Source organism: Dermacentor silvarum, chromosome 9 (assembly GCF_013339745.2).
Source record: "Dermacentor silvarum isolate Dsil-2018 chromosome 9, BIME_Dsil_1.4, whole genome shotgun sequence".
NCBI classification, from domain to species: domain Eukaryota; kingdom Metazoa; phylum Arthropoda; class Arachnida; order Ixodida; family Ixodidae; genus Dermacentor; species Dermacentor silvarum.
Genome location: NC_051162.1, coordinates 40906511 through 40923776, shown reverse-complemented (window position 1 = coordinate 40923776; position 17266 = coordinate 40906511). Strand labels below are relative to the sequence as shown.

Here is a 17266-nt window from a genome sequence, read left to right as displayed (position 1 = left end):
ACAAATGTTTCCCCAGTTCATGAGCTAAATCACAAGAATGAAGGACACCTGCAGAAAATTTATTCAGCCCCGTGCCAGTTTTAGGAAGGAAACTGGTCCTAAATGCATTTGTCCTTGGGGATAATGGCGCTAGTGCTATATCATAAGTATGTCAGGCTATCCTTGTAGAGTGATGCTTTATTGGGATGACAAGTAACATTTTCAGACAGACATTTCTGCAAAAACGTAAGGCGGCTAACTTTTCTGGGAGACTCCAGAGTTAGATCACAGACAGTGCTGCCCCATTATAGAAGTGGACAAGTCATGTTTTCGATACATAGTGACAATATATCTCACTGCCTTTCTCTGAACGTCCTGAAGTTTACGTCACCTTTGTTGCACAAGTCTCATACAGTCACAGCATACTGAACCTTCACTCTAACACAAGCATTATAAGGCAATAGCATAACATTACGTGGTGCATGACATTTTCTCTGGAGAAGCTCTGCCTTGTTTCAGAGTGGATTAATGTATAGTGGAGATATGTGAAGATCATGAAAGCAAAAAACTTAACATGACACCACGCTGAGTTTCAACTAGCCCAACCCAAATCAGGAACTTGAAGTAGTCATGCATCTCAAATACACAGTTTCAAACATTACTGACAGTAATAGAATGACTATGAATTAGATACACATCCAGGTCTCGAAAAAAAAACTGCATTAGCTCATACAAACGCGGGATACACAATGTAAACTTGGTCTAATTTGAACAAAGTATAGTGAATGCACTTCCCATTCAATTGTAAAAGGAACATTGCAACTGAACAACAAGTCACACATAAGCAACAATACAGTAATGAGCGCAGCCAGAATACTACACATGCCACGTGGCTGCCGAGAAGGAAAACAAAACAGTCTTTGTGCTGCACACGCACTTGATTGTGCTGCCCTGCCACTCTGCGCAAGACATTGCATGACAGTGCTTACTGGCTATACTGATGCAATAAATGCTGTAGCAATGTAAATTTGTTTAACGTAACAGGTTGTGAAAGAAAGCACGATTCCTAAGCATCAGGGCACTCAGAAGGCAGAACATGAAGCTACATGGTTTCAGGATCCCTTCAAGCAACGCTAAAGAGATCTTAGGTGAAAGCACATGCCCTGTGGGGCCCTCATAATTCACTTTCATCACTCTTAAATTAAATTACCTTATAGGGGCACTAATAGCAAATAATTGTAGAGTGAAAGGTAAATGTTTGAGAGCACCTGGAATGTCAATATTATACGCAGCAGCGCTTTAGTAATCGAGAAATTAAGGTAAATGCAGGACACAACTTCCGCTACCAGTGGGACAATTTGGAACGTTATTTGAGCCATTCCTGTCAACTGATTACATGACTTTACAATCCCTTTATTGTGCGTCGATTTGCCGCTTTTTCTTGGTGACATGCAAACAACTACGTCGAGATGTGTTATTCAACGTCATCTAGTGTAAGGCATGCCTGAGGATACCACTCATAAAAAACACGACAGATATTTAAGCAAACCTTGGCTTCAAATATTCATGCAGCTTCGGCGGTTGGAGGCTGAAATAGCTGGAGACTTGACTGCCATAAATGGTTGTGTGACAGTTAGACAATATTGTGGCAACTTTATACATTGCAGCCACTTGCTGCCACAGAAGCTTCTGGTTTTTTTTTTTGAAGTCCAAGAATGCAAATTCGGCGACGACTTTGCCAAATCCCCATTCCACAGCCTGACGAACAGCGCTCATGCCACAGTTGAACGCCTGCTGGGCAGGTGACAAACACGCGCCACCATATGGCTTCATTAGAAGTGGGCGGAGTGGGTACGCAGGGTCGCCGTACACCACGAATTCTTCATTTCTGGTGAGCTTCTCCAGCTTGCTGTACACTCCGCTTTCTCGGAATATTCCTGGATAAAGAATCAGCCACAAGAAAATGCAACGTGTAGTTCATGTAATTTTCAAATGTTACGATTTTGTGATGTCTGCATGCAACAACTGTTCACTACACGTTATTGTTTGTAATGACCAGTATGTACGCTTTTTCACTGAACAGTGGACATGTCATCAAAACGTTTCAAGATACTGCTGCCTTTCTCCCTCGTTAGTGTGGGAATGGTAATAGCAAATAGAATTCCTATTATTAACTATTGTTACATGAACCACTTTAACATGCAACTCTACGACCTGGGTCAATATCTAGTGCACACTGTACTTCTATGATTACAGCAAATTTAATGACCCTGGCTTTCATGCTTGCACATTGTCGCTTTGTAATGAAGTGAAGCAAATAATTTGAACACTGTTAATCCACACCATATTGCAAATTTTCAATACATACCGTCTGTGCATATGGTCTTTCTATTGCTGCCACACTATCCCCAACCAATAATGCTGATGTAAGTGCTAAATTTATGAATAAAGTAGAACAAACTAAGCTATTCTGCAAGCAGACCGGGTTCATAAATATCACGACATTTTGAAAAATCATTCCTTCTACAATGCCACACTGAGCAGGCAAACGTGACCATTGTTTTTTCTGCTTGGCTACTCTCGACGTGATAAAAAAAGCACTTAGCAACTAAAGAAATGAGATACACTGGCAAATGACGTCCTGCCTTGCAGCACTGGTCAAGGTCAATACTGTAGTGATATGGCTGGTAAACTGTTGCCTGATGGCCGCTGCATGACTGCTTGTTAATGAACAGTGTAGGAGTGACATGTGACTAAGCTGCTATGTAGTCACATATATGACTGCAGTCATTGCTCATGTGTCACAGCAATAGCTCTGTGACAATGCATACCGTATCATCATGCACATACATGGGAATTCCTTTTCACGAACGGCAAACCTGCCATCGTCACTGGTTGGCTTCATGACAAAGAGAGAGATTGTTGAATACATCTGTGCTTCCTCTTATTTTACAATCATGGTTGCTTAGGCAGTGAAGTGTTCGTTGTGGATGAATGGCAGAACTCACTTGCATCATGCCAGCTCCCTGGATAGTGTCCATCAAGCTGGCACACAATGCCATTGGGGCACATCAGCGATTGGTATTTTACCATGTGCATCCTCTTGTGGCCAGAGAAGTACAGCTTCTGATTTCTTTTTGGCCGGCAAATAGGACGGGCTGTCCCATCGATGAAGGCCCAGCAATTGGGCAGGGGAGAGCCCTTGTCTTCAACAGCCTGCAGCAAAGCATGACGATGCATGTATTTTCAAATCATTGTCACGTACATACTGCGACATTAAAATGTCTATAAAATGGTCATCTGTGCACATTTGTAAACAGCACTGGATAATGCTTAGAGATAAAGCCTTGGATGTCATGCAAAGCAGTGTGTGTGGGAGGTGGGGGTGGCGGCATACATTAATTTACCACAGCACCACCACCACAGTACAACAAATTTGCAAGATCAGGTTAACTTTGTATGCCGTGCTGTGTTACGTTACAAATGTGATACAATGTGAATACCTATACCAGTCCATGCGCTAAATCAAAGTGCAGCTTAAATAGTATTGCGTGATCTTTTTTTTATCCCACACTGAAATGGCAGCCTAACCATTACAACTAGAAGGCCAAGTAGAGCAATAACAGTTGGCATAGCTCCTTAAAATCAATATGTGTGTTTCTAGGTGTTCAAGAGCAGGGGTTGCGTTAAATGGCGGAGGCGACAACATGGCTTCACCAGAATTCCTGTTTTGCCTTCTCATAACCGCTAAAATGCCGGGAATTCGAGATACGCTTGTGTTCTGTGACCCTCCCTGCACACTCAAGAACACGGCATCACGTAACGCCTCCCTTCGGAAAGAGAAAAATGAAACTAGCAGCGGTTTTGCTTAATACACAAAACAACTAAACAGAACTCAATATAATTGGGTCAGGTAGGTGTGTAGTATGTTAGCAATGACTTACGCCGGCGAATTCCTTCAGTGAAGCAAGCGACATCCACTCGTGGTTGTTCACGTCTGTCAGCAGGTGTCCGAAGGTGCTCAGGATATGGCTTATGAGTCGCGACGTAGCACTTGACATGACAGAGGAGTGCCGCCCAAAAATCCCCTCCAAGTCACACCACCTGTTGGGATACGCCAGCCTCCGCAGCAACACGCACAGAGCCTCTCGGCCACACAACCTCACGTTTTGTGCAGTTGTGATCTCTTGCGGCACTAGCAGGGCACTACAGAGATCGTCAAAGTCATTTTTGTGGAACCGGAACATGAGTTTGAACGTTGAAGAGTCCATGCCGTCGATGTCAAGAAGTCCATGTTGAGAACGGTACCTCACCAATTCGGCCTCCCTGCTTCGCCTCATTTCGTCTTCAAGCTCATCCAAGGTATACTCATGTCTTAGCAGCCGCCGCTCTTTATGGGACAACAGGAGGTCATCAATTTCGGCCCAAGTCAGGACCGACAACAAGCGCGCATTTGATAAAACGCCTGAGGGTGGCATCCTTATAAGCGCGCACGCCGAGCTGAACAAAGGCGGTACACTCACGGCAAGTACGAAGAAAACCACACCACACACTAAGCGCGCACACACACCGCAGGGCTCAGCACTGCAAGGCTACAGTGAAGGGTTCAACACAGTCAGTCTAAAAGAACACAGCGCGACCAAACACACGGTAAAAGCGTACGCGCACGCAAAAGGCAACTTCGCGAAACCACGCAGAACGACGCAAACACCGCAAAAACGTTCATCCAACGATTCGGCTTGACTTGGATGCTAGTGGCCGTTATCGCGGCCGCCACCGCACGATGGCGCTAAAAAGCACTCAAAAGCTGTTTCATTTCACGTATGATACGTCTAGTTGAACGAAACGCATCCCGACATGGTCGATACGGTAAACTAAAAGTGTTGTTGCGCGCTTCGCTTGCACCGTACGCAACGTATCGTCCTGCGTACGTAGGCTCGTTACGTACGCCCAACTAAAAGTGTCTACTAACGAAAGGCCGCGTTTCTAGCGCGTTTCTAACGCGTTTGTGCTAGCGCGTTACGGCACGTGTAAGAAGCTGGTGTAAGACGCTGTGGCCTCTCCGCCTTACCTTCAACGCGTTTCGAACGCGCTGCCCAAGGCGGTGGCAAGTCAAGTTCAAGTCGATGAGCGTTTATGAATACGGGGGGTATACTCTCTCAGCAGTCACGTGATGGCGTCGGCAAACGCGGTGCACGTTCCGGCATGTGTAAATGGCTGCGTAAGACGCTGTGGCCGCTCCCCCTTACTAACGTACTGCACGTTTCTAACGTGTTTGTGCTAGCGTCCCCTTAAGCGGGAGACCCGATGATTCCCTCCGGAGCTTCGCCCACTCATCATCAATCACCCCCTGGATATGCTGTGATTTTTTTTCTTTTTCGCTCTTCGTGCGGAATCGGTTTATATTTGGTAAAAATGATTGCGTACGATCTCGTCAAGTCCCATCGAATCTGTGCCACGTGCAATTTCACAACGTAGACGCAAGACCTTTTGTGCAATGTGGAAATATTTATTTTGCTCTATATAAAAGCTCGTTCAGCATTTTGTGCGTTCATCCAAAGTTTTGAACCCAGGTAAGCAGTAGTTCCCGTATGAAGCTCCACCGGACGGCACCAGCTGAAAAAAAGTAAATTACAAGCATGTTACATTTACTAGCACGTAACAGCATGTTACAAGCATGTGTCATTTTGGTATTTAGACATAGGAATACTGCGTGTAGAGGCGAAACGTGCGAAAGCGGTAAATGGGCGGCATTAAAAACAAAAGCAATTCGCTTTTACATACATGGCGTAGAAAACACCCGACTCACCCCAAACAATAGCATAAAATATGAAAACATCTGATTTCCAAACGTTCCCCCATTTCCGGGGATTATTTCCTGCACTTTGGCAGCACTAATACACGGGCGACTTCGCGTTTCCAAAATTTGGCCACGGGCGACTCGACGGTACGCTACATACAGAAAGACGGGCGCAACAGAGGCTCCCAGCTGGACTATGCTAGATGTTCGCCGAATACCTTTTCTTCACACTCAAGACAAATGCGTGGGTGCAAAGCCTGTTTTCAGTCCTTTAGAAGACGGAATTTTTGAATAACAAGTTTCTGATATGTTCCTCGCCGTTATCTTTTGCACGCTCATCCAGCGCCAGCACCACACTCCCATATGTTATCACTCTTGGCAATCGCCCATCGCGTTTTCAACAGGTGTGAGTACCGAAAGAAGGTATATGTTGTTGCGGGGCCACAAAAAACGTCAGAAACTTGTCCCTCTAAGATTCAATACACGCCAAACAAACTTTATCACCACGGCCAATCTGTTATCGCTTAACGTCACAGCGCGCTGTGTGGCAAGCGTGCCTCAAAAGTATCCCAGAAAGTAACGAAATTACTTTTAGGTAATGTCTGGTGTCACAGAAAGCGGCACAAACTTCTCCTAGCAAGATTCACTAGACTAACGCACCACGGCCGAGTTAGTTCTCGCTCACTGCGACACGGCGCCCTGTGCGGCCAGTGTGCCTCAAAAACCTACATAAGTTACAATAATTCCCTAGGAAGCATCGGAAACATGTCCCAGCACGATTCATTAACTCAAATTACCTGCGCCAGGAAGGCCGAGCGGTTTTTCGCTAACGGCGTCTTAAGTCTCGGTCCCGTGCCGTAAGCCTATATGCGTCGTCGACTGTGAAACAAGATTTCTCACCTTGCCGTAGTCCAATAGTGCAATGGTGTCTTGTCCCAGTGCAGAAGGAACGCAAGAATACGCCGAGAGCCCAATAAACCAGGTTACATTAAAAAAAGAAAGACTGGTCGCCGCGCGCGAGCGCTCAAACGCGCGCGCGCGCAGCCGTCCTCGCTGGCGTCGGGGGGGGGGTCTGGCGGATGAGGTATGCATCTGGCGCGTCATTGACCTGTCGCTAGGCAAGGCAAGAAACATGAGTCGTAAAGTTTAAGTTCATTTATACGCAAAACGTTTTAGTTTTCGCGGCACAGAGTTTAAACAGTAAATCAATGTCTGTTAACTTAATTTCACTTTCTTTTTTTCGATGCTCGCGGCAGCTAACGTTCGGCATAAACACTATAGCGTGACGTATGGTGACGTGTTTCCTATTGCCAGTTTTTGCCGAGTTTCCCCTCTTGTTGAATTTCTTTCTCTATGCCTAAACGCTGACGCGTTTAAACGCTTAATCTTGCATTCGGCCGCTTAAGGCTTGAAACAGAGAAGCTGGGCGATCGTAGCCCAGCATTTTCCGGAAGTGCGCGCCTACTTTACATCTTATTACTCATGATGATGATAATGTCTTTTCGCGCGTCTCGAACTTACGGCCGTCACTGCGCGTTGCTTAGCGCAGCTTGCAACACCGACACCGCGTTCCAGCAGACCCGCTCCGTGAACGCATCTCTCCCTCATTTTCTTTATCTCTCCCCCGAGCATAGCGCGCAAAGCCTCTTCTTCACCTCGCAGAGCATTGGCAGCAGCGCACGCGAACGCGCCAGCTGTGGACGGAGACGACGACACTCGAATGCAATCATATGGTACGCAGAAATGCGTGCTCTGCAAGTGTGGATGTATAGCCTAGTGGTTACGACGCTCGCCTGGGGACTGTGGGTACGCTGGCTCGAAACCCGCCTCGGCAAGACAGTTTACTTTCTTTTATTTCTTTCTTCATTGATGATGATGATGATAGTTTCTTGATAAGAACCACAAATTAGCTGGCTTAATCAGCTTCGCTGTTAAAAAACTCCGATCCTTTTCACTGGGGTGGAGATTGAAGACCAGCGAAGCTGTACTATGGTGGAAATGATGTATTTCCAATTATGACTAATAACATGCGATGGTGTAATTGGTTATTTGAACTTTTAAAGAATGAAAAATATATATATGATCCGGTGGTTTTCATTTATTTAGTGACCACAGGGACCATGGCCTTATGGTCGCTGCGGTACACAACCATAGGGTGTATGGCAAAGGTTGGCACGTTCTTCATATGCATGTCACCAACGCCACGCGCGTTCGGTGCGAACGCGGGCAAAACGCCGCCGCCGTCGACAACAGTTCTGCGCGTTGTTTGTGTGACCGCACACAACCGATGTCAAAACGCTGACGTTAGCAAGCGCGCCAGCAGTAGCGAGAAAGGTTCATGTGGTCTATCTCTTCAACGCAAACTGAGCGGCGAAAGCACAGCGCATACAAAGGTAGGAGCCGTGTTCCAGATCGTTTTCAAGATACGGTACGGTGCTCGCGGCCGTCCGGAGCCGCGCAAAGTGCAAGTTGTTCGCAGAGCAGAAGCCCCAACTACAGTGTTCAAGATATTATAGTTCACTATACCGCAACACCTCCCTTCCGCCCTGCCTTTCCGATGTCCTCCTTTCGCGTGGGAGAATGAGTCGCCGGTTCCCCTCGCACCCTTTCGCAAGATACGCATTTTGTGCCGCAGCTAAACGTCGCCTCCCCTCCCTCCCTGCCGTCCCCCCACGGCCTTTCGTGAGACCGAAGACGTTGCGTTTGCTCTCCGCCGTTCGTTCGCTCTTCGTGAAAGCGCCCGTCCCACGCGCGTTTTCACTCGCACATACAGCATACGGCCAATGAGAGTGTTACAGCGTAAGCTGTTATGGGCACGTTTGAATAGCCGTTTCGGCTCGTGATCGTGCCGCCGCCGGCGATGTACGCCTTCTTCTACATTCGGACACGACCATCGAAGACTGAGCCCTTAACAGCTTCGCTATGAAAAGGGCAGCCGGGCAGTATTCAGAAATTAGATCAAACACTCGAGCCCTTAGTAGGAGGAAGCGCTGATCGCTTGTGATAGCAAACAGAATGAAAACTGAGGTGAGTGTCTGGCACTTCTTAGGAATTAAAACAGTCGCGAATTCGGCCTTGCGTTTGCACTAGCGTGAAGTAGCGGGAGCACGAGACATGTTCCACTGACCAACATCTCGGGTCATTACAGTCAATAAACTTTCATTTATCCTTTTTTTTATGCTGTGCCATAACGCAGGAAGAACCGCCAGCATATCAGGTGGAGCGCATATCAGTTCCTGTGGCACTGTTATCTTCAGAGGGAGACACCTTCGCGGCCCCCGGCGACGCCTCAGCCCTCGCTGAGACATTGGGTTCAAGGCTACTCTTCAGTAACGTTGTGCAGCAGGACGACTTCCGCCATCTCGACTTCTTCTTTGGTTAGAAAGCAGCCCCTTTCGTTCATGGTTGCATTGCATTTTTGCTTGTTCAGCGGGGTATGAGTCATTGCTGATGATGATAATTTTTGTACCAGTGGACCGGATAGCGCGTTTTTTTCAAGGGCATCGAGGGTATATCACACTTAAAGCTTTCGCCTTAGTATTACAGTCAAACTAAGAGGCAACAAAACACCGGTCACGTAATGATGCACATCCAGAGATATTCAATAACTGATACATGCAACGTCGCATGGTTGTTTGGCTTCATTTTCCTTAAGAAATTGGCCCGGACTGACTACGCAGCAGAAATTACCAGCTTCAAGTTCTTCTAAATCAGGAAAACGTTCTCAGTTGCTTTGATGACGGGTTTGAAATGTTGCAGTGGAATGCATCGGCTCGACGTATTCGTCAAAACTTTTAAAACTAACGAGCATAATTTCATGCCTAATTGTTACTTTAAAGCATTCTAAAATGTGTTCCTCTGTGGGTGAGTTTTGTCGAAGAAGTCGTTGAATTACCGCATCTTCCGTTCCTTAAGAAATTTCGAACGCATTCTCTAAAACCGAATCATTATTTTATCTGTATTTTCAAATGGTGAGAATCGGACAGAAGAAGAAGAAGTAGTTTATTGATGTGAAAAAGTAGAGAGGTCGGCCGGAATATGGAGCATCTGGCCTGCTTCTCTACGACAGGCTCTTCGAGCAGCTTTATTGATCATTTAAGTGTCATTTCTATTAATTGATCCTAATGATGCAATGATAGTAATATTCTCACCTCCACCAAATGTTATGCGATTTATTGCGGCCGCGGAGCACCAAACAAAACCCAGGCTGTTCCATTTAAACACGAGCTGTGATCTCGCGCACAACGACCAAACTTTAGCGCAGCTTCTTCTTCACTGCAATATTACTATTTATATCCGTAAAACTTAACAGATCATTCAAATCGGAAATCCTGTGCTGCGCCTAGGAGAGGAAAACATTTTCAGAGCAAGCTCATTAGGATCACTCACTCCACACGTGCCCCGGAGCCGTCGCCACGCTGAGGGTGTGCCCTTTATCACGATGTAAGCGACACCGCTCTTCCGGTCGTCGATGAGTGACGTGAGAACGGCAAAACGAGTCGGCGGAGCTTGCCCTGCAGGAAACGATACGGTATTCCCACCAGACGCGCACGCACCCGTCAAAACTAGCAAAGCCGAGAAGCTTTCAAACACGGGTGTCGACGACATGTTCGAGTTGCACCCTGCTTTGAAAGCAATGATCAGATGGGCAGAGAAAGTTAACGGAGGCAGTAGCGTGCGTCGAGTAGAAAAAAAAAAACCGGCATGGTTGCATGCATTCTACTCATTTGACCCTTTTGGCTCTTCGCCGACATTCGGTATCTTGCAAGAAACCTAGTCCTGCTTGTTCCGCATCGATGTCAGTACTTGTAGTTTCCTCGCTGTTTCCTCAAGCGGGTTTTCCGATGGTGTACATATGTACATGTTTTCCAGGATACAGGATACGCTACGTACGTAGCTAATGCTGAGGCAATGTCTCAACTACAGTATATAAAGCGTGCCGGTCCCACACGAAGAGCATTCCTGTCCTGTGGTCTTCGAGCTTCACTCATAAACTTTACTCTCTACCATGGCTCGTAGTGTCACATTTGCTTTATTATTGGCGCTCACAGGTAATTACTGAAATATATTGTTAGACATTTTTTGAATATTCGTGATAATAATTTTTTGTTTGTCACTGACACTTTTGTGCTTCATATTTCAGCTCTTGCTGTGGCCAATGCTCAGGTAGGTTGCTTCTGAACATTCGAGAATGTGCATGATAGGAGAATGGTTAGACTCGGCAGAGGGGACATTCTGTTGTTATGTGCCGTCTAACGGAGCTTAAGGTACAGCAAAATTCGTAATTGTATTTGAAATACGCATGATTACAACTTCTACACCTGTAGGTACCCCATGTGAGCAGTCATGGAAATCACTTGCGGATTATCAAAGAAAGAAGTTATGCGATTGCTACTTTGTTCATTTAGTTCATAACACGGGTTCCTTAAACGGAGAACGATTACACCAAATACCAAGGAATAATTGATGGTGTTCGGCATAGCTCTCTCTACCCTGTTTACTAAACGCCGAAGAAGGCGTTTATTATGAACGCCTTCTTCGGCTCTCTCACGCAGGCGAATGGCTGATGGTCTTCCGTTTTATCTGTTACAGAGGAGGCGATTCAACTTCAGCTTTCAGCCCCCTCCTCCACGAGTAAGTGCCTGATCCATGTCGTATTTGTTCTTCTGAAGATTTAGTGCTTACCCTGCGGGTATAATAATATATCACTATCAGAAATCATGTGCGTAAATCTTGCTCATGCGTACCTTACAGATTTTGTCTTTCTTGGGTAACATATTCGCATTTAAAAATACCTTGAGAACCTAAAGTAAGATTACGTTTCCAGTTCGACAAATATACCACTGCATGCGACGGCCTGGGATAGTCTTTTTTTTTTTTCGTTTTCAGCAATCGCTACAGAAATACATAAACGTTTTTTTTTTGTTTCTGTTTCTTTTACTACAGTCAATAGCTGGCTTGTTTGCATTTTTGCAAACTCGAGTAATTGCAGCACTCGAGTAATTAATAGTATGATCGATATTATTATCGTGTCATTATATAGGCGTTAGTGATTTCGCTCTGCATAATTACGCAGTGAACTTACGCAAAAAACATATTGTAGGGTACTTTCGGCCCTGATGAAGCACATTTGCCATGTAAAGAAGCCTTCTTATTGCATGGAGGGTGACGGTTGGTTACCCCGTCTTTCTGTAGCACCGCTTCAGCGTGGACGCTTCGGGTGGAGGCCGCAACCACCGCAACTTCAACGTGGGCGGTTCTGTCCGCGGCGAGTATGACGTGTATCGAGGCAGGGACGGCACTCGGGTGGTGGCCTCTGGCGGAGTGTCACACGGTGCGACCCGCATCGACGGCAAGACGTACAAAGGCAGGCCTCAAGGCGCAGTGGGCATCGGCGTCGAGATCCCGATCGGAAAGGGTCGATGAACACAGCGACGTACCACTACCGGAGCCATGACCATCCGCTTAGGCGAAGAAACCTATGAATAACGTGTTCATTTACCGAGCGGCTTTGCTTTTCTGCGAATGCAGCGTGATGAAGTTAAAGAACGAGGTATTTCTCTGTTACCATATCGAATTCAGTAAAATCTTCGGTACAGCCTGAAGGAGGTAGGATTAGAATTACCTTGCGTTCCTTCTGATTGTGAACACATGTATTGTTTTTGCACGATGTAGCAGTTCTACATTGTTGTTTATACTATATATCCTTTCTCTTTGAGGGTTTATGCATGTATATATATATGTATATATATATATATATATATATACGGCCGCACGTGTACTTCTGTTCTTGGACCTTGGACTGTTCCCTTAATTTTGAATATTCCTGGACCGCACCGCAACAAGCGTTAAACCAATGGTTCATATCCGGAACAGAAATGCTACATGTACTAGCACTTGTCTTCAATAAATTCAATACTAGTAGTACAACGGTGCTGAAATGTTTGGTGTTTTAAAACGGAAGGCGACCCTACTCTTTGACTTGGGCGTCTCTTATGGGCACTCGCACCTCGGCTTTTCTTACCGGCGTTGAAAATGCGACGACCGCCCACTGCCCAGAAAAACGGGTGAAGCAGCGAACAAAAGTTTTTCCCTTTAATACTTGCCTCCACTGCCACTATCGGTCAGTCCTTTGGCTCGTGTTTTTGTGGTGAGTGCGGTATGCAACCTCCCTTGTGTTCATGGCCCACACGTCGTATCCTCGGTCGGGCGAGATGAAGCCTGCAGTATCAATACCCATACATGTTCACAGTGCAGTGTCCAATCATATTTAATTACGACACTATACTCTCGTTATTATAATCTGACTTCAATCAAATTCAAGTGGCCAGGTGAGAGCGTACGGCATAGTACAGCGTTCTTCACTGAACGTCTTTGACGCCAACTTGGGTAAACAGGCATGTGCCACTGCGAATGTGCCGTTCTACTATGACGAAAAGGTACCCTTAAATGTCTGTGATGCTGAGCCGAATCAAACCCATGTCACCAAAGTGACATGGGTTTGATTCGGACAGCAAGAAAGGACAGCAAGAAAGTGCACTGGCGCTCATTCTGTCCAGTTTCTTTCCGCTTAGTTTTGCTGCGTCAGAACCACATTTCTAGCATGAACGAACTATCCCAACATCGCATTCTGCTGAATTATCGACAGCAACAGGTTGCATTAGCAAGTTGATCAACAAACGCACTCGGTATGTGCGCACTCTTCAATGAACCACTCGCCAACTTGGGTCACTGAGTGTGCGCCAAGTGAGGGAGCATGCACTACTCAGCGTTCGCAGACATCGGTATGCCACGCTTCTCGTCACGGAGACCATGCTAGACTTCACGGCCGCGCAACTAGATGGCGCAGCGTGTCGAGGAAGAAGCGCGAGGAGCCAGGTTGTCGGATGACGGGTTTCGGAGCGTTCGCACGCACCGGGCCGCCATGCACTTTTCAAGACCACGCGTACGCTTCACGGCAGCGTCGCTAAATGGGGCTAGATGGGGTTCACCCCCCCTCCCCCCCGTTTCAAAGGGGTTCGCTCATAGCTTCCAACCGTTTATCCATTCATGTTCTAAGGGAAGCGCGAAGAATCGTGCTGCACATCAGGCTTCATACATGGCTAGTTTCGACGGTCGCATTGCGTTGTGTCACTGTATTGATTCAATGCTAAAGCGTTTCCTTTGACATTCATCGTGAGAAAGGTTCTGTCGCAATTTTTCTCACCTTACTCCTTCCCTCCATGCAAGGTAGGCGACCGTTGGCGTCCAGCGAGTGAAAATTACCGTACATATTCTATACGGCACTAAAGTTATTTCATCACGAAAGTTGCTCATACCATAGCTGACATTGTTGAAAAAGTCATTCCTCGGAATTTTCAGAATGACAGCCGACAAACAAATGTATTAAAACAAAACACCGCCAAAGCATGGCATTATGTTAAATTTTCTCAAGGTGAATTAATAAAATGCGAAGCTATAACAGAAACCTGAAAATAATGCATAGCATTCGCCGCCACCGTTTCGAGGAAAGCAAATGCAAAGTAACCGTCTCACCTCTACACGGACACATCAACCGTGCCGTGAGGGAATGAACACCTGTGCTCGTGACACTGAAACAGGAGTTGTGCGTATAGTGTGGTGGGGAGGTTGGCGGTATCTTGTCTGGGTGGGCTTTGCGCGAGGTTGACGACGATGGCATAACGACAGTAGTATGATGGCGCAGGAAGGCACCTGACAGACTCGGCGCGCAATACTCTACCTAATGCAGCCCCGCACAGTTGGTGCTCGGCAATCAACAGAATATGTTGGTTACCTGAACCTAACTCTCTCTTATTAACACAGGTCCAGCATTTGACTCATTTTACAGCAAATCTGTTAAGGGCTATTTGCCCCAGGATCGTGTCCGCGTGTAGGAGAAAAAAAATCACAGCATATCCACGGGGTGAATGATGATGAGTGGGCGAAGCTCCGGAGGGAATCATCGGATCTTCCGCTTAAGGGGACGCTAGCACAAACGCGTTAGAAACGTGCAGTACTCTCTAGTAAGGGGGAGCGGCCACAGCGTCTTACGCAGCCATTTACACATGCCGGAACGTGCACCGCGTTTGCCGACGCCATCACATGACTGCTGAGAGAGTATACCCCCCCGTATTCATAAACGCTCCTCAACTTGAACTTGACTTGCCACCGCCTTGGGCAGCGCGTTCGAAACGCGTTGAAGGTAAGGCGGAGAGGCCACAGCGTCTTACACCAGCTTCTTACACGGGCCGTAACGCGTAGCACAAACGCGTTAGAAACGCGCTAGAAACGCGCTAGAAACGCGGCCTTTCGTTAATGTTGGGTATTTATTGCCATCGTGGTGCGTGTGTCTATGCGCGCTTCTTGGCGTAGTGGTTAGCGCCGCGCGTTTCCTGGTTCGCGAGGGGTCCCTGGTTCGATTCCGCGCTACGGACACAACTTTCGGAATTTCTTTTTCATAAAACGCCGGCCGGAAGCTGGCTTCCGGAACCGGAAGCGGAAGTGGAAACGGAAGCGGAAGTCGGCTTCCGGTTAAACTATACGTATACATATATATGTATATATGGGTATACATACATATACGGACACACAACGCCATCTATTGAGCAATTCATAAAACTAGACGTGGCTACCTACTACGACGGGGACGAACGGGTGCCGCTATAAGGAGCTTCGCCCCTAGCAGCTAAACGTCGCCTCCCTTCCCTCCCCCTTCCCCCCCTCCCCCACGGCCTCTCGCGCATCGGAAGAAGGCGCGTTTGCTCTACATATATGGTGATTGTAAAGGAGGAAAGAGACGCCTACTTCTGCAGCCCTTAAGGAAGCACGGCGCAGAACGCGCGTTTGTTCTCCGCCGTGCGTTCACTCCCCGTCAAAGAGCGCGTCCCTCGCGCCCTTTCACTCGCACATACAGCGTTCGGCGGCGCGCGGCCTTGGCGCTGAGCCGTGCTCCCTCAAGGGCTGCAGAAGATAGCGCCAACCTTTCCCTTTCCCTCAAGAACCACTTACCACCACGCGCGGCCACGATTTCATCTCCATTGACGTCATACGGAACCTCACGGCTACGGCGACGCCGACGGCAGAAATCTGCTTTTGAGTGTCCATATAATTGCTATCGCAATAAAAATATGATCAGCATTTCGGCTTCAAGTGCGTATAGTGCTTTGGCTCCATGTGCGTGCCCGCCTACCCATACCCGCATTGGATATGCGGGTATGAGCCAGGCACAAGAGAGAAACAGAAAGAGAGAAGGAAGGAAGGAAAGAAAGAAGGAAGGAAGGTAAGGAGGAAATCACATGTGGCTCATACCGAAGTTGGATACGTGGGTATGAGCCGCCGAGAGCAGTAGCGGGAGAAATCTCGTCGGCGTCGCGCCACCGCCTCGGCAGAAGATCCGACTTCGCGCAGCGAACGCAATACTCGGCCATCGGGCCGGGCGAAATCAAGACACCAGTGTCTTCGCTCTTTGACGAACATGCCGAAGACGCTCAATATAATCAATAAAGATAACATAAATACAATATAGCAATATTCACTAGAGCAGACCCACCACAGTCGCAGCTTCGCTGGCTTCCATCTTCACAGTAGTGGTACGGCTCTGAATTTTAATTCGATGCACTTAGCTCTCGGGCATGTACAGGCACGTGTAGCGCGTTCCAAAAGTTGTGTTAGTGGCTGCGTTCGTGCTATGTAAGCTACATAGCTAAATGTAACAATGAACGCCGCGAATTTTACTAGGGTAAAACATAATGCTAACGCCTGACCGTAGAATAGCGGAGCGCATGAATTCCAGTGCAGGCCCTCATTTTTTTTAAAGCGAAAGCTGTACTAACCTAGACGAGCCGAGTTTCGCCGTCACCTGCAAATTGACCTTCATTTGACCGCAGCTGCGCTCTGGGGCTGCTATACCTTGCTCTGGAGTTGCAGAGGAAAGAACTGTGCAACGCATACAAATATGGACTATGAGAGCAGGACATACACGCCTGCGCTGAACAAATGTAGTTAAATATTGTTGTTACCGACTTTTAACACATGCGCCACAGCGTGCCGCAGCGTGGACACGGTCGAAGGCACCATGGCCTCGGCAACGACATTCTTGCAGCTCCGCAAAATAACTTGGGGATCGCGGTCTCATGGGAAATACAACGATGCGGAACGTCTGAAATCATAAGCATGCGTACAATCGTTGTCGCCAACACGATTTTCCAGTGCTACCAAATTGTGGTAACAGCTGTCAGTGTATACAGCAGGAGCACCTTTGCCCACGACTTGGGAAGGTGGCATCATTCAACTAGCAGCACTTCTATCGAGCGGGATTTATCCCGGTCGCGGCGGCCGCACTTCAATCGGGGCGAGATACAAAATATCTCGTGTACGGAGATTTAGGTGCACGTAAAATAACCCAGGGTGGTCAAAATTACTAAGAAGATCCCAATACAGCGTGCCTCGTAATTGGATTGTCGTATTTGGACCGTCAAACGACAATTT

At 47.2% G+C, this 17266-nt stretch overlaps 2 protein-coding genes across 2 annotated transcripts; one reads left to right on the top strand and one right to left on the bottom strand.

The window, feature by feature from the left end:
- Positions 1 to 1395: 1395 nt before the first annotated feature.
- LOC119463547 (uncharacterized) lies at positions 1396 to 4638 on the bottom strand. Its single transcript, XM_037724382.2, has 3 exons — positions 3924 to 4638; positions 2988 to 3195; positions 1396 to 1916 (listed from the first exon to the last, which is right to left on the bottom strand). The coding sequence occupies exons 1-3, from the start codon at positions 4455 to 4457 to the stop codon at positions 1519 to 1521; spliced, it is 1140 nt and encodes a 379-aa protein (XP_037580310.2). The 5' UTR covers positions 4458 to 4638; the 3' UTR covers positions 1396 to 1518.
- Positions 4639 to 10724: 6086 nt separating this feature from the next.
- Positions 10725 to 12680, top strand: LOC125940425 (uncharacterized). The gene is made up of 4 exons (XM_049656543.1): positions 10725 to 10830; positions 10923 to 10945; positions 11372 to 11413; positions 11975 to 12680. Exons 1-4 carry the CDS (start codon positions 10788 to 10790, stop codon positions 12203 to 12205), a joined length of 339 nt encoding a protein of 112 aa, XP_049512500.1. The 5' UTR covers positions 10725 to 10787; the 3' UTR covers positions 12206 to 12680.
- The last annotated feature ends 4586 nt before the right edge of the window (positions 12681 to 17266 follow it).

What these genes read in the sequence shown, in the direction of transcription:
- LOC119463547 (XM_037724382.2), bottom strand. Translation starts at nt 4,457, where the DNA reads ATGCCACCCTCAGGCGTTTTATCAAATGCGCGCTTGTTGTCGGTCCTG. An exon ending in CACTGAAGGAATTCGCCGGC is followed by an intron (nt 3,196 to 3,923) that starts GTAAGTCATTGC and finishes GCTTTGCTGCAG; the next exon opens with GCTGTTGAAGACAAGGGCTC. An exon ending in AGGGAGCTGGCATGATGCAA is followed by an intron (nt 1,917 to 2,987) that starts GTGAGTTCTGCC and finishes TTCTTTATCCAG; the next exon opens with GAATATTCCGAGAAAGCGGA.
- LOC125940425 (XM_049656543.1), top strand. Translation starts at nt 10,788, where the DNA reads ATGGCTCGTAGTGTCACATTTGCTTTATTATTGGCGCTCACAG. An exon ending in TTGCTGTGGCCAATGCTCAG is followed by an intron (nt 10,946 to 11,371) that starts GTAGGTTGCTTC and finishes TATCTGTTACAG; the next exon opens with AGGAGGCGATTCAACTTCAG. An exon ending in TTCAGCCCCCTCCTCCACGA is followed by an intron (nt 11,414 to 11,974) that starts GTAAGTGCCTGA and finishes GTCTTTCTGTAG; the next exon opens with CACCGCTTCAGCGTGGACGC.